Source organism: Phocoena sinus, chromosome 2 (assembly GCF_008692025.1).
Source record: "Phocoena sinus isolate mPhoSin1 chromosome 2, mPhoSin1.pri, whole genome shotgun sequence".
NCBI classification, from domain to species: Eukaryota; Metazoa; Chordata; class Mammalia; order Artiodactyla; family Phocoenidae; genus Phocoena; species Phocoena sinus.
The window spans coordinates 92,491,925-92,509,532 of NC_045764.1; the positions used below are offsets into that span (position 1 = coordinate 92,491,925).

At 37.7% G+C, this 17,608-nt stretch overlaps 1 protein-coding gene across 12 annotated transcripts in view; it reads right to left on the reverse strand.

Annotated features, from left to right (window-relative positions):
• Positions 1 to 17,608, reverse strand: part of MGA (MAX dimerization protein MGA) — a 162,622-nt gene that overhangs the window by 19,479 nt on the left and 125,535 nt on the right. For 6 of the 12 annotated variants that reach the window (XM_032621864.1, XM_032621863.1, XM_032621871.1 and 3 more), the window contains exons 10-15: positions 12,095 to 12,321; positions 10,674 to 10,850; positions 9,990 to 10,062; positions 8,160 to 8,677; positions 5,630 to 5,927; positions 2,661 to 3,287 (exon numbers count right to left, since the gene is read on the reverse strand). In XM_032621864.1, the coding sequence (XP_032477755.1) occupies positions 2,661 to 3,287; positions 5,630 to 5,927; positions 8,160 to 8,677; positions 9,990 to 10,062; positions 10,674 to 10,850; positions 12,095 to 12,321 (1,920 nt within the window). The remainder of the gene's footprint in view (positions 1 to 2,660; positions 3,288 to 5,629; positions 5,928 to 8,159; positions 8,678 to 9,989; positions 10,063 to 10,673; positions 10,851 to 12,094; positions 12,322 to 17,608) is intronic. The other 6 variants (XM_032621866.1, XM_032621862.1, XM_032621873.1 and 3 more) reach the window with 4 other exon arrangements.

Genomic DNA, 17,608 nt, shown 5'->3' on the forward strand with positions numbered 1-17,608 from the left:
GTTTTAAAACAAACAGAAAAAGCAGAAATTTAATGCAGAAGATGTGAATTAAAAGAGATTTCAAAATATTAATAGTACCTAAAGATTCACTTTAATGTCTGGAAGAAAATACTAAGGACATGGAAGAAAATAATATGAGTAATCTACAGCTAGGTTTTGGGTCACAGGAATAAAGAGGAAGGAATAACGTAATAGTAAGCATAAATGAAAGTGGTCTAACATTACCATTCAAATTACTGAACTTCTTTAACATTATTATTTCCAATTACCCCTTTTTTTAAAACATTATTAAATAAAATTTTTCATCAGTTTGTCACTAAATATAAAAATCAACAAGCCAAACAAAACAAAGATTCTAATATGTGATATTCTATCAGATAGGTACTCTGCCCAAAAAACATATCAAATTTCTAAAACAAAGTGAAGCTCCTAAGATTTACATGACAAATTATATATAGAAGATCCATGACTACTTTTGAAAATGAAATAAAACACAAAGACCAAACTTTATGAAAAATAGTGTGCAACTTAAAAAAAAATTCATCTGTCTTATGTGAATTAAGAAACATGTTAAAGCATTCTTAATTTCCTGAACATTTCTATTCACATTAAGTTTTAGAGAGTGATTCAAAACCAAATAACTCCAAAAGCAGCCTTTAATACACACACTAAATATGTGATTATTTATTAATATGCGTGAGAGGGGAAGAAGGGAAAGACAAAAAGAAAGAAAGTCAAATGAAAAAGTCAGAGTTGTCTAAATCCCAAAGTTGAGATCTACTTTATGAACCTATAACAAAATATACACTTCCTTAGAAGTTGGCAGTGATTTGAGTCAGCTCCATTTATAAAAGAGCAGGTAAGAAAATCTGTTAACATTAGTATTTCCTCAAGTAGTATTACAGAAGACACTTTTAGGTGGTAGGTGGATATAGAATAACACCATATCACATTGTCAGCATTTTAATCTTTTGATTAAAATACAGAAGAAATTACCAGTCTTTGATATTATGTCTTTAATATTATGCCAACGTTTTCTAACTTTCTTCATTAACAGAAGTAGCAAGCCACATGTTAAGAACTTACAGTAGCTGGCTAGTATTTGATACTATTTATTATTGTTTCAGTGTATTTATTTATGAGGTTACCCTCTATTTTGGCAAGTAATGTTGGTTTCCAATAACAGTAATACTGCTCCTTTTAAAAGTACATTTAAGTGAACAAATGACTGGATTTAAATAAAAATATTATGTCAATTGTATGATAGTACAAATGGGAATCAGAGCAAAATACCTGAATGTATGTTCCAAGTGACTGAAATCTGAGAGACAATGAATTATAAAAGGTAAACTGTTTTACAGTTTCATGACAGAAGTAAAAATATAAAGAAAGGTTAGAATCCATGATTTAGAAGACATGACCAGTTAAAATATGACAAGATATGAACCCTGAGATACACAGGAAATCAAAACAGCTTCATCAACAACTATCTTACTTTTGAAATTATATATTAGCCATTTTTGGTATGTTTATTTACAGGAAGTAGCAAAAGACAACAAATTTGATACTGTCATCCACTTTTCCTTTCAACAGCACTTCAATTTATAAATCACTTCTTTCCTAAAATATCAAGAGGGATTTGGACCATGCCCCTAAAGACAAAAATATTTAGTAGGAAAACTATCAGTTACCAAGACAGAACTGCTGTTGGCTATTTTATTCCCCCTTAAATCCTGCAAAGTCTTTCATACTCTTTTCCACAGTAATTCCTCTTAGAGCCTACTAAGAGAACAACTTGCTTTAGCTGGTTGAATTAAGATAGAAAAATTACCAAAGTGTTGAACTATTCCTATTTCAAATTCACTTAAACTAAGCCAACAAGAGAAAAAAATTTCATTTTAACTATAAACTTAACATATAAAATATCAGAGTCCAGAACAAAGAAATATGCCTCCTTACTTCTATTTCAATCAGTTTACATATAGTAATTAAGCAGGAGAATAATGTCAGTAGTATATAGGAGTTGGGCTGATTCATAAATGATTTTTACTAAGAAAGAGGACCTAGAATTTTAATCTTAAGCAAGGAGGAGAGAGAGGGCCCTCAGCTTGGCTGCAGCAGAAGCAGAAGCCCTCCAATCTTTTTAAAATATAAAGCAGCAGCCCTCCCACCCCCAAAACAGGGAACAACTACATATGGTTCCCTCCTCAGAGATATGTGCCCCCAGCTCTCAGCACACAACAGGCTGCACTTCCTCCTGTGCCCACCTTAACGCTGCTCTACTGGCTCAGAGTTCCACGCCCATATGCAGTATTCTTCAACCAGCATTTCCATTCTAATGTTTTTGAATATCGTTAATCTCCCGAAGAAATCTCTAGCCCCATTAAACCATCTGTCAACGCTGTTTATCTCTAAAGTACCAGTTACAGGTTTTATTAGCGCTCTGGTTACAAAATTGCATGAAATTTTCAGATTGTCCTAACCCTATCTTTACCACAAGCTCTATTATTTTCAGTGTTCAGTTTTGCAGAATGTAATGATTTTTAGGAATATATGTATCATGTTATAGCAGAAACACCTGATATATCTATAATCCTATCAAAACCACAAAATTATATAAACAGCTGTCAGTAAACCAGCTTGTAACATCTAGGCCTTACCTGGTCTCTGGCTCACTGGTGGACTCCCATCAATTCCCGAGAGTATAATGGGAACAGAGCTCAGAGATGAAGTTGGTGTGGTCACCATGGAGGAAGATGCAGCTGTGGTCACCACAACTATGGAGGTGGAGGCAGTGGAAGCAACAGGAAGAGTTATGGTTGGAGGAGATGCTACCAAAGACTTAGGAAAAGCAACTGAAGCCACAGGGGTAGTTATCCCAGTCGTTTTGATAAGGTTCACAGTGGCTGTAGACTGGGTAGGTGTTACAAGGGTGCTGGTATTAGTTTCAGAGACCTCAACAACCCCTGCAGTGGGGGCACCAGAAGAATAAGTAGTTTCCTTAGTTCCCACGTCAGAAATAGCAGTCACAGGTGTCACAGCAGTAACATTCTCTAAAAACACTTGAGGGGTGGTAGTAGTGACAGCAGCAGTCACAGGACTGCACACCTGAACTGGCTCAGAAGAAACCACAGGTGTGACGACCATTACTGGAGAAGGTCTGATACTGAACTTCTGTGGCCCTGTTAGGGGTTGGGGTGTGCTAACTCCAGGTATCTTCTGTTGCAGGGCTCCAACTTTACTCATCACAAACTGTGTGAACACACCACCAGGAGAGGGTCGAGCCGCTGCAAATAAAAATTTGCTGGTCAAAAATCTTCAGTTCTCATATTTTATGCTTGTAGTGATTGTGTTTATCAACATTATTGTGCACCACTGGGTCAATTTCTTACAGGTATTAAGAAATTTCTTACCTGCATTACACATGCCAATTTCCACCCACAGAAATCAAACACACCTCTCCACCCAAACCAAACCTTTAAAATGCTAACTTTAACAAAGGAATTGAAATTGGGTGTTCCTTCTGAAATTCTTTTGGTTATGCAATATAATCAAATTGCCAGGACACTAGAAAGACAGTACAGCAGCACACAACTTCATCATCTAAAACAGATGAAGAGACTGCACTCCTCCTCATTAGAAAGGACGCCCATACCCTTTCTCTCTGGGTGTGGATTTCTGCCTAGCTTCCAACTTAATACAACTGTTTCTCTGTGTGCTCTCTGAATGCATGAATGAATGAATAAAAACAGATGAAGAAAGTAAGAAGTTGAAACTGTATTCCTAATTTTATTTTTTATTTATTTATTTTTTGCAGTACACGGGCCTCTCACTGTTGTGGTCTCTCCCGTTGAGGAGCACAGGCTCCTGACGCGCAGGCTCAGTGGCCATGGCTTACGGGCCTAGCCGCTCCGTGGCATGTGGGATCTTCCCAGACCGGGGCACAAACCCGCGTCCCCTGCATCGGCAGGCGGACTCTCAACCACTGCGCCACCAGGGAAGCTCCCCTAATTCTAATTTTAAAACTTTTTTCCATCACTTCCTCCTATCCTAGCACCTCCACCTCTTTATTGCTGTCCTTTTACAAGACAGTAAAGTTTTGCATTTTTCTAAAATGTATAAAGACATTTTTTAAAAGAGGGCAGGGGGCTTCCCTGGTGGCGCAATGGTTGAGAGTCCGCCTGCCGACGCAGGGGACGCAGGTTCGTGCCCCAGTCCGGGAAGATCCCACATGCCGCGGAGCAGCTGGGCCCATGAGCCATGGCCACTGAGCCTGCGGGTCCAGAGCCTGTACTCCGCAACGGGAGAGGCCACAAGAGTGAGAGGCCCACGTACAGCCAAAAAAAAAAGAGGGCAGGATGAGACTATCTTTTTAAAAAATCACCAACTGAAGCTACTTTTTAAGAAAGAGGTAAAATGGGTTCTTTTTAAGGCAAGGCCTATCCTCCATCTTCACACAACTCCAGCATTTAGCCAGAGATTTCAATTTCCTATTAGAGGAATAAAAATAGAGCAAACGACATTCTTACTTAACATTCCTAAATAGATCTGAAACAACAAAAAGAGGAATCCAATAAACCAACTGCATATACTCTCAATGCTAAAACACAAATCATTTCAAGAAGGTAATTTTTTGGGCTTCCCTGGTGGCGCAGTGGTTGAGAGTCTGCCTGCTGATGCAGGAGACACGGGCTCGTGCCCCAGTCCCGGAAGATCCCACGTGCCGCGGAGCGGCTGGGCCCGTGAGCCATGGCCGCTGAGCCTGCGCGTCCGGAGCCTGTACTCCGCAACGGGAGAGGCCACAACAGTGAGAGGCCCGCATACCGCAAAAAAAAAAAAAAAAAAAAAAAAAAAAAGAAGGTAATTTTTTACAGACTCTAGTACTGCAATGTTAAACAAATGAGGTTTTTACTCACAGAACAGGGATGAATATAATAAAGCACTCTTTCCAAAATTATATTTTACAAGAGCCTTCTACTCTAAGACTAATACTAACTCAACCCACTTTGATTTTGCTAGCTCCTTGGTTTCATTAAGTTCAAGAAACATACATATGACTGGTACCAAAAACACCAGTCCTCATAGGAAAAATAGTAAATTAGGGCAAGTATTTAAGAATACATCTTCCCTTTTGAAAAACAAAATTAAAAACCTAAGTCTTTTTCTACATTAATAAAACCAGTCTAAAAGTCTGGAAATAACTGTAAAACTAACTCAAATTCGTTCATCTAGTATTGTAGGTCATCAGAAGAGTTACTAAAAAATTTAAAAATTCAGGCAAGATAGACATCAAGAAAAAAAATAATGCCAACTTCTTTATTTCTCTAAGTTTTTTTTTTTTTTGGCGGTACGCGGGCCTCTCACTGTTGTGGCCTCTCCCGTTACGGAGCACAGGCTCCAGACGCGCAGGCTCAGCGGCCATGGCTCACGGGCCCAGCCACTCCGCGGCATGTGGGATCTTCCCGGACCGGGGCACGAACCCGCGTCCCCTGCATCGGCAGGCGGACTCTCAACCCCTGCGCCACCAGGGAAGCCCTATTTCTCTAAGTTTTACAACCCCCGTATCTGTATCCACTGGCCCAGCACCAGGCTACAACCCTTTGGAAAACATATATACAGTCCAACTTACCAATTGGTCTTTTCGCCGGGACAAATGCCTTCAGATTCTTCCCAGGGCGATTTGTTGTAGCGCTGGAGGAGGATGCCGTTTTGGAATTGGATGTTGAAGGCAACAGGGTACGTGGTTTCCTGGATGCAGCCACCTTGGCATTGGATGCTACCTTGGAGATGACAGTACTGAGGGTTGAGAGGTCCAGGACTGAGGGTCGCAACCTGCCTGTGATATAAGCAGCTAGCCTATTGGCTGGATGCAATGCCCCCATCTGTCCCAATAGCAACTTAGCCTGCGGGTAACTCTTACCATTAACCTGAAACAAGTGGCAAAGAGAAATTCTGTAAAGATAAAATTCTCTTGCTAACTCATCTCCCTTGACAAGGGTTTCATTTTTACAAGGTTTTAAAAGTCTGTTTTTCAGATTTAAAGGGAAAAAGAAATAGACTTTTTCCATTTGGTATAATCTGAGTATTTAGGAGATGGAAAAAAAATGTTGTCATCTGATACTCTAAACTAATCTCATCTCCTCCATTTTGGTAGTTTGGAAACAGAGAATCTTAGAAACTCATCATACCTGCATCCTAGATATGTGGAAGATACAGTCAAATCTAAGGAACCATCCAATTGTTTTACTTGTCAACATGCAACTCTGGTTAAGCTATTAACAATCATCAGCAAAAAATATGAGTAACTGTGTTCCATGAAATCTGACAAGACCAGTGGCATGATGAACCCTTCTCATAAGCATCCTTCATATTTGAAAAATATATGGTGAGTCTACTTTAACTTATGAGAAAGCCACTGTTACAAATACCTAAGCCACAAAGTCACCTTAGTTTTCAATTTTCAAAAAAACTCAACTTTGAAGATAATTGTCTTCATCTTTTGGACAAAACTTGGACTCAAGGTAAATGCTAGTTGAAACTCACAGTAATTTTTAAAATTATCAATAAATTGTCAGAAGAAAGTGAATCAATGAATGAGGTAAAGATTTTTCTCTACTGCCTGAGTTGACAGACCACCCCATCTTAGGCATGAGAATCATTTTTAAAAAAAGAAAACAAAAACATCCCAAGTTTCTTACCCAAGTTCTCTATGTCATATTGCTAAGTGACTAGAGGAGATACCCTTTCCTGTCTCTCTTTTCCATCATTTAAAGGGGTGAGGGAGTGGAGTGAGGTAGGGAAAATCCTACTCTCTAAATTAATAGGGAACTGGTGAGGAGAAAAGCTACACCAAGCTTCTCTCTCTTTTAAGACACAAAATTACTCTTTGCTACTTAAGTAAAATTGTTATTATTTCCAGAAAGATCAGGAATATCTTTGCCCCATGTTTGATACAAAGAATACGATCTTTCCATCCTAAAGTAAACTTTACTATATAGTCTTCCAGGTTCTGTGGAGTCTGGATCAGATACCCCTATCTGCTCCTTTGGGACTTGCTCTGAACACTACTCAGCAGCTCCCCCAAAGCATACCTTATAACAGTGGCCTGACTGCTTATGCAGGTTCATATTTTACAGTGGCTTTCTGAGTCCTACACAGGAGAACACAAAATTTCTATGACTGTATGTGAGGGGCGTCTAATCTCACTAGAAATGATCTCAGGTAAGTCTCTGTTCTCAAAGTATCAATCAATAAATGAAACAAGGAGAAAACACTCTTCTCATCATTAAGAGTTTAAGAAATACCAACAGAAGCAGTTACATAGCAACTGCAACAGAAAGTTTTTAATTAAGTAGATCAGTCGTAACAATGGAACAGACCTTAGCCCAGAGATGCAGTTGAGCTAGTGAAGTCAAGTAACCTTAGCAATAAAGTCAGACACTACCCTACATTTGGTACTATGATATAAAAGTGCATTTGATATGTCACTGAACAAAAAGAGAAAAGCTTTTTGACTGTGACTACATTTTACCTCAGAACTTTTCTTTTCAAAGGATTTTCTAATGCCAGTGTAATTTTACTAATATACCTGCCTGAATTACTTAACAGCAAGGATATAGATATTTGCCCTACAACAATGATTAGACTGCAAAAACTCTATGAATCAAATAAAGAAAAAATAAGTAAATTGTGGCTCATTTTTATATTTATGTATTTGAATAACACCATTCTAAATTAAAATTTTCTCCCAAGTTTCCAAACATATACTGCCTATCTTAAAAGTCAGTTTCACCTTATTTATTTTAAAAGCTGTCTGCTAATAATAATCCCAAGAACTAGACTGAATCCCTTACTCTCCTTGCTTGACTGTCAAAATATCACTGCAGCCCAGGTAATACAGTTTAAGAGCAACTTTCTAGGAAGACTAGAAAGAAAACTATAAGTCAATACAGTACTCTACCTTTGTTTGTAAATGTGCCAAAAATTCACCCTAGGTATGCATCTAACCTAGGCCTATTACAAAAAGAGATAATGATTTTGTCACCCAGTTCCCAGGAAATGTGAAGATAAGTAATATAAGGCCCACAAAGGGTTCTGAAAAATCAAGGTGTTACCTAAGTATAAAAAGGTGCTACATCCAGATTAAAGATAATTCTCACCTGGATAAGCCCAGATGTGCTTGAACTGGGTTTACGTTTATAGGCCACAAGCTTCCCTGCAGGAGAAAGCCCTGCATAAAAGGGCAGACCTTTGCCTCCATGTAATCTCTCCCTCACTGAATCCAGGGCATCTGTCTGCACAGGAGAGATATCATCCATTTTCCCAGGGGATAATGGACCGTCAGGAGTCTCTGATCCAGATTTCTCAGCCATATCATCTTGGTCTTGACATGATGGCATAGAGATTTTCACACGAGAAGAATAAACAGGAGGATTCTTTTCACCCCGGCTCTTTCGCTGAGAAGCCAACTCAATGATGAAGCTGCCCACCTTAAGTGACTGTGGCATGTTGCTATTGATGTGCTGCGATAAGATGCTCAAAATCTTGTTCCGATCCTCCTCCCAGTTGCAGTCTGAGATGATTTCTATGAGTTTGGTGGGACCGCCAGGTGACCTCTGATGCACATAGGAGGTAGAAGAGGATTCCCCTTCATTGCAGGAAGACTTCCAGCTCTTTTCTGATAAAGAATTGAAAGATATTTCTGTATCACAGAATTTTGTACTGAACTTTGAAAAATTTTTATTTTTCCTGAGTTCTCAGAAACTGCAAGGGGCATAGAAATTCAACAGTTGCCCAGTGTCCCATTCCCAGGTACTTTCAGTGGTAATTTGACACTCATAATTTGGGAATTTTCCATGAAAAAAAAGATTCCAGATAATCAGACTATAAAATCTTCACTATTCTGCTCACTGGGCTCTCAATAAAAGGGAGTCCCTCTTAAGACTGCCCTAAAAAGCCATTAACTATTACCTAAGAAAGTATCACCTTGCAAACAAAGTATATAACCAAGGTTAGGCTTATTTGGGATAGTGTACTTGCTATCCATATGGGCAAAGCAAAGATACTTGCAAGATACTTTGTAATATGTGATGGGTAAAGTCAACCCTAAAGAACAGCAGCAAGAGAGATGGTGTTTGGTTTAAAAAAAAAAAAAGTGAGCTCTATCTCTAGTTTCCACTGCAAATACTTCTGAATTACTTCTGTATCTCTAGATATGATTACTCCACTTCTACATTTTATGCAAAACCACTCAAGTGTGCTTATATTCATGGCAACGTATTAACTAAATGTATATTCACTAGCTAGATTTCTATAGGAGAATCTCCCAACCAATGTGCTATAGTTACAGATATGTCAGGATACAGATCCCCTCAGCCTTCAGGGTGGTCATGTTAATAGGTAGCTTCCTCCACTTGCCCCGGTGTGCTAACAACATTACCACTTTTTGTGTTTATCATGCCATTAAAAAAAAGTTAGGAGGCACTGCTGCTTAAATGTCTGAAGTTTTAAAGAGCAAAACCAAAAACAAATAGTTAACTCCCTAGACACTACCCTTCACCATAGTAGTTCTGGCATTAGCCTTTACTAGATAAATCAGCAATACTCCTTCCTTTCTCCCTCTGTATTTCTCCAACTGTGGCAACTATTGAGAACACCAGGGAAAATTTCAGTAGCTAATCATGCCAATATTGCTGAGGTTTTTATATAAAGAAGTTTAAAAACAAAAATCACTAACTTCATCCTAAATGTTTCTTGCAACAACATACCATACCAACACCAACAAACTGTATTTCTTAGAACAGGAGTGAGAAACACAGCAAATAATTGGAAAAAAACTAATCTGTCATCTCTATTTTTAGCAAAAACTATAAACAGGGTAGGTAGACATGCTCTGGATTGGTAGCTTTGATTTCCCCCCATTATTAGTATAATCCACACCTATATAATATAAATACTATCAAATGATAAGACCTAGTTTTCATTCTGACCTTGTGATTTATCAGAATCGTCCTCCAGGTCACAGGTGATTGGTTTCAAGGGCTGCTGTTCAGAATCCGGCTCCTGACAAAGAGAGTAACACAGAAAATACTTCAATTCAACACATATTTAATACCAACAGAGACTAGGACATGAGAATTAAATTTCTCAAGGAAGCCTAAAACGGTAGAAAGATTAAAGTGCTCAAAGAACATCTTCACATCCACATGCACAGGTGCATTACTATCATATTATACAACTGTAAAAACAAGTAGTCTTGCTGTTTAATGTCCTTGACAGTGACTGTTACCAAGAAAGAATTAACAGTGCACTTTATAGTGTAATTCTAGTAAAGAAGGAAAAATATTTGATGTTTAATGAAACAAGTTTCAGTTATTTAGAAAATTCACCAATGTGGAAAGATGCAAATACTAATAATCACATTAATTAAAACCAAAAATGTTTAAACTTTTAAAAGTTACTCCAACATCAGAAAGAATAATACTTTTAATGACCTTAAGGGAATATTCTCTAGAATAGGCATGCAGAGAAACATATAAATTGATAGACACATTATGTAAACCTTCTCTGCCCGTTCAGAATTATTTCAAATTATTCCAATAGTAATGCAAATTCTAATACCAGCAACAGGGAATCGAAGTTAAAAAGAAAAATCTATGCAATAAGTAATTCACCTTTACACTACAGTTCTCAGGACTAGAATGACATGAGCCCTGCTGCTGAAACGATGGGGATGGTGATGGTGATGGTTGTCTCTGTTCCTCTTGTTTTCGTTCATACACTCGAACTCGGGCACAAGTCATCATACTTTCAAAGTACAAGTAGACTGGATCCTTGTCTTCTTCCCGAATCTGTAAGTTTCATACAACAAAACATTCCAAACACTGGGGAAAAGTCTCTGGGACTCCCAAAGGAAAAGGATGTTTAATCTTTGCTTCTATTACAACACTTAAAAAATTTAATGCAAACTTTAAAGTTAAATAGTACAATTACAGTTTGTATGTGCTGAATCTTGGGGCAGTTAGAAAGGATCTGGTTCTCTTTCAAGAAAATTCAGCACACCAGAGCAGTGCTTCTCAAATTATCTGCAGTGAAGGATAAATTTCTTAATTACCTGTCACACACAGACTGAAACTTTTGTAAAATAAATTACCAGAAAAACAAAGGCCAGGTTTTTCAGTATTAGATGTAATAGATAAAAATTTCTCTATCAACTTGTAGCGAAAGTTTCTCAACATCTACTCTCATTTTCTATACTTATTTCATCACAGACTAATAACAAACAGTTATAGATCAGCACTGTACGAGACCACACTGAATAGCACTGCACTAAAAGATCTTCTTCAATTTAATGGACTGTAAAGACTGAAATGGATTTATTAATAATCAGATATGCTTAAGCTATTAACACAAGAGAAGCATCAGCTCTTTTACCTATCATCTTCACCTGGTCATGCAAATGTTATTTTAAATCTTGAACTTTACTGTATATAACGAAATTTGCTTTAAAAAGATCACAGTTATTTTTTAAACCTTCTCCCTAATGCTTTTCTAATAACGTGTACTACATACATCTTAATCACTCAATATTCTATACTACAGGAATAAGAGTACCTTTTGCAAGTCATGTTTAAAAAAAAAAAAGGCCCATCTTTATATGATCCTTCTAAAGAGAGATTTGGCTATCTTTAAGAATTACAGTAATCCTGCACAGGTCCACTTACACACCTTTTCGTCAACAGTAAATACTACAGTACTACATGATCCTCGGTTGGCTGGATCCATACATGCAGAATTATGGACACAGAGGGTTAAATGTAACGTTATATGCAGACTTTTGACTGCACAGAGGGTCCACACTCTTAACCCCTGTATTGCTCAAGGGTCAACCATACTACTATTCACTCTACTTTTAATGACATTTTTTAAAGTGCCATCTATTAAACTGACTAAATCAGAAAGGGAAATGGCTTGCAGACATATTACCTGAAAGCACCATGATTCACAGAATACAAACCAAAAATCTGGTTGAAACCCATCAACTTTACAAATGATTTTTGTAACTTTCAATAGAAGATGTTAACACCAAGCTTACCACAGGATTGGGTTTGGGAGTATATGCCCTTGCAGGTTTAATTCCAGTGAGCAGTTTGCCCTTTACAGTAGTAGATAAAACTTCTGGCTGAGGCAACAACAATGGTTTCATAGGCTCAATGACAGAAGGCGTTGGGATATAAACTGGCTCTGGATCTACTTCACCTTCTACTTTCACCCATAATGGGTAATGTCGAACAGGCTGTTCAGGCTCTGTTTCACATATAGCTTAACAAAAAGAAGGGTAAGATGGTTAGATGCCTTTGGCAACAAAAGTTCACTGCGGCATTGCCAAAACAAAATACGCTCCCTCATAAAAAGCACCAACTCATTAAAATAATCAAACAGACGCCCCCTAAGAAAACCTTTAGTTGCCCTCATGCACCTTAATTCATTCATCTATTAACCAAATATTTGTTGAATACCTATTATAAATCAGATACTGTTTTAGACACTAGAGTGAAAACAGCTATGACTAAAACAAAGTTCTTGCCTCCACAGAATTTATAATCCATAGGAGAAAACAAACTAATAAACATATAGTATCAAGTAAAAAGAGCACCGTTGAACAATATAGCTGGGTAAATAAAGGATGAAGAGTTAACAGGAGATGCTATTATATTTAACATGGTCAGAAGAGACTTCCTCTAGTATCTTGGAAAGGTAATCATTCTATACTACAGTTTTTAATTTTACAAATAACAAATATTTATTGAATCTTACTATGTACAGACTCTAAGCACTTCATATGTTTTAAATCATGTGACTGTAACAATAGTCCTTGAGGTATTATTATTCCCATTTTGCAGAAGCTGAGGTTCAGGCAAGTCCATCAGTAAGAGGCAAAAGCAGGATCAAACCCAGTCAATCTGGCTCCAGAGCTGTTACTGTTGCCTTCTGATGACAAATTGTATTCAAAAGTTAGCCTGAACTCAGCACAGGAGCAAAAATACATTTAATACAAAAGCAATGAAACCTGACTGAGATGAAATCATACTATCAACAAGTTCTACAGAAAGGAAAATATGCATTGATTATTTAACCAAATTAAATGGAGGATCTAGGTTAATAGGCTGCTGGCTTTATTCTTAAAGCAAACTGCCCAATCCCATCAAGAAGACAGAGAAGCAAACCTTGTTTTTTGAATTTCAATAGTCAGTGCTCTGAGAGGATGTAGGTGACTCTGAACCAAAGACCCAAAATCTATGCCTAAAGTCACATAAAATGTGACTACGCAGCAACTGACACTTAATCAGACACTTAATCTTTTATAACAAAGCAGTATCCAAACTGCTACCTGATTTCATAAGAAGTACATCTGCTCTGAACATTAAGACCCAACTAGTAAAGAACAATTTTGCCCAAAAGTCTTCTAAGGCTAACATCATTCAGAGCATAACCACAAAATACTGAATAAAGGCTTAAAATAGGGAGGAAAAAACCTTCAGAGCTAGAATGTGATTGGGCCAATTAATTAGCTACTTAGCAGTCTCTGTTAACCAACTTTTATAACTTAGCTTATTTATCATATAATTCACAAAGGCTGGTTAAACCCTAGTATTCATTCATGTATTCAAATATTTAAATGTTCACTATGTATCAGACTTTGTAGATACAGTAATGAACAAAACTGACAAAAACCCCTGCCTTTATGGAGCTTACATTTAAATTGGAGGGAAGAGGGTAAGGCAGGCAATAAACAAGACAAATAATGAAAATATGTTGGATTTTGATAAGTGCTTACGAGAAAAAAACAAAGCAGAGAGAAGTAAACAGTATGTTTAGGGAGTATGTATTTTGAGGGGGAGTGTTGCAATTTTGAAAAGGGTAACCAGGGAGACTTCCCTGGCAGTCCAGTGGTTAAGACTTTGCCTTCCAATGCAGGGGGTGCAGGTTCAATCCCTGGTCAGGGAACTATGATCCCACATGCCTCATGGCCAAAAAAACCCCCAAAACATAAAACAGAAGCAATACTGTAACAAATAAAGACTTAAAAAAAAAAAGGTCCACATCAAAAAAAAAAAAACTCTTAAAAGTAATAATAACAATAATAAAAGGGTAACCAGGGACGACCTTACAATGAAGGTGGTGTATATAGAGCCTCTACCACTCATTTGGTTAAAGCTTTATTGTCTAGTTTTACGAATTATTTCACACACATTAATTCTACTACAAAAATAAAAGCCTTCAGACAGGTCAAGTACTATTGTCTTACCTCTCTTAATCATGTTTCAACGATTTTCTAAGCCTCCATAAACTAATGATTATAATAAGTAAAGAACCCTTCTCATCTTTTTTTCTTTTGAAAATAATAGCTCCTAAATATACAATACTTCAGAAGTAACCCTCTTAAAATGTCTGAAAACATCCTAATTCCTCATAGAGAATCAAACACAACTCTAAAGTTTCAATTGTGGATAAGAGGGAAAATGGTGGTTCCAATAAATAGGAGAGTTCACAAAACCTACTGAATTGAGTTCTGTTTAGGACATGTTAAGATGGGAGTGACAGCAACATAGCCAAGTAGGGTAAGCAATAAAAATTAGGACTGTCATTGGCAGAGACTACACCTGAAGCCATGAAAATGGACAGCTCCACACAAGGGCCAAAACAACAGTCCACTTCCTCACACTACATTAGCCCGCTGTCCACTTGATTCCTTTACACAGCCTGGAACACAAGATAGAGCACTTCTCTGCTCCCCTCACAATACACTAGAGATACTCATACCCCTTCATCTGAAACCCAGATAAAGGGAGCTACTAGCAAAGGCAGGATAAGGGGAGAACCAGAGTAGCATATATTCACAGAAACCTGTTTCAAGAAAGAATTAATATCCCCTCATTTCTATTCAAATGTCTTCTAAAATACACTAACTTCCTGAGGTTCCCTAGCGTTATCACTCTGTCTTCTGAGTTCTCGATAAGACTTTTGTTCATGACACTTAAAACACATGGCACTTTTGTTATTGTGGCACTTAAAATTACCATAAATATATATCTACATGATTACCATATACCTGTTTCATCAAACTGAGAGTAACCTTTTACAGATGGACTTAGAAACTAATTATCTATATCTTAACTCCTCTCACTCCTAGCAGTGCCCAACATACTTGCTCCATAAATGAAGTGTTAGACATGCAAGTCCGAAAAAACTGCTGTGCTAATAATCAGCATACTATATTCATCTCCCTCTTATTTTGAAGACATTTTCAACATTTTTTTTTTTTTTTTGCTATACGTGGGCCTCTCATTGTTGTGGCCTCTCCCGTTGCGGAGCACAGGCCCCAGACGCGCAGGCTCAGCAGCCGTGGCTCACGGGCCTAGCCGCTCCAAGGCATGTGGGATCTTCCCAGACCGGGGCACGAACCCGTGTCCCCTGCATCGGTAGGCGGACTCTCAACCACTGCGCCACCAGGGAAGCCCCATTTTCAACCTTTTTATTGTGAAATATAATACCCATAAAGTGCAGAAACAGTGTATATACACCTTAATACATATTAACAAATATATTGTACAACCATGTAAACACTCTACAGATTAAGAAATGAAATACTACTATAAACCCCAGAAGCCTTTGCATGCTTTTCTCAGTCATAATCCTTCCCACAAGGGACTCACTTACATGACAGCCACCTCCCTGCTTTCCTTTTTAAACACCAAGCATCACACCTAAACATCATAGCTTAATTTTGCCTGCTTTTGGACTATACTACAAAGCTACAGTAATCAAGACAGTATGGTACTGGCACAAAAACAGAAATAAAGATCAATGGAACACGATAGAAAGCCCAGATATAAATTCACACACATATGGTCACCTTATTTTTGAAAAAGGAGGCAAAAATATACAATGGAGAAAAGCCTCTTCAATAAGTGGTGCTGGGAAAACTGGACAGCTACATGTAAAAGAATGAAATTAGAACACTCCCTAACACAATACACAAAAATAAACTCAAAATGGATTAAAGACCTAAATGTAAGGCCAGACACTATAAAACTCTCAGAGGAAAACATAGGTAGAACACTCTTATGACATAAATCACAGCAAGATCCTTTTTGACTCGCCTCCTAGAGAAATGGAAATAAAAACAAAAATAAACAAATGGGACCTAATGAAACTTAAAAGCTTTTGCACAGCAAAGGAAAACATAAACAAGATGAAAAGACAACCCTCAGAATGGGAGAAAATGTTTGCAAATAAAGCAACTGACTAAGGATTAATCTCCAAAATTTACAACCAGCTCATGCAGCTCAATATCAAAAAAACAAACAACCCAATCCAAAAATGGGCAGAAGACCTAAATAGACATTTCTCCAAAGAAGACATACAGATTGCCAACAAACACATGAAAAGGATGCTCAACATCACTAATCATTAGAGAAATGCAAATCAAAACTACAATGAGGTATCACCTCATACCAGTCAGACCGGCCATCATCAAAAAATCTACAAACAATAAATGCTGGAGAGGGTGTGGAGAAAAGGGAACCCTCTTGCACTGTTGGTGGGAATGTAAATTGATACAGCCACTATGGAAAACAGTATGGAGGTTCCTTAAAAAACTAAAAATAGAACTACCATATGACCCAGCAATCCCACTACTGGGCATATACCCTGAGAAAACCATAATTCAAAAAGAGTCATGTACCACAATGTTCACTGCAGCTCTATTTACAATAGCCAGGACATGGAAGCAACCTAAGTGTCCATCAACAGGTGAATGGATAAAGAAGATGTGGCACATATATACAATGGAATATTACTCAGCCATAAAGAGAAACGAAACTGAGTAATTTGTAGTGAGGTGGATGGACCTAGAGTCTGCCACACAGAGTGAAGTCAGTCAGAAAGAGAAAAATACTGTATGCTAACACATATATATGGAATCTAAAAAAAAAAAAAAAGGTTCTGAAGAACCTAGGAGCAGGACAGGAATAAAGACGCAGACGTAGAGAATGGACTTGAGGACATGGGGAGGGGGAAGGGTAAGCTGGGACAAAGTGAGAGAGTAGCATGGACATAAATACACTACCAAATGTAAAACAGATAGCTAGTGGGAAGCAGCCGCACAGCACAGGGAGATCAGCTCAGTGCTTTGTGACCACCTAGAGGGGTGGGATAGGGAGGGTGGGAGGGAGACGCAAGAGGGAGGAGATATGGGGATATATGTATATGTATAGCTGATTCACTGTGTTATAAAGCAGAAACTAATGCACCATTGTAAAGCAATTATACTCCAATAAAGATGTTAAAAAATATAATAATAATAATAATTTTGCCTACTTTTGAAATCTTTAAAGCATGATTACAAAGATGTGTTCTTTGCGTAGCTTTTTTTCTTCTCACACACATATCTGTAAAATGCATCTACATGCTGTTGAACATAATTCATTTATATTTACTGTGGTATACTACTCCACTGATTATTCATACTATTATTTATTCATTCTACTGCTATTAGGTATCTGGGTTTGTTTTCAGATTTTAGTTACTCTGCGTCATGGTGCCA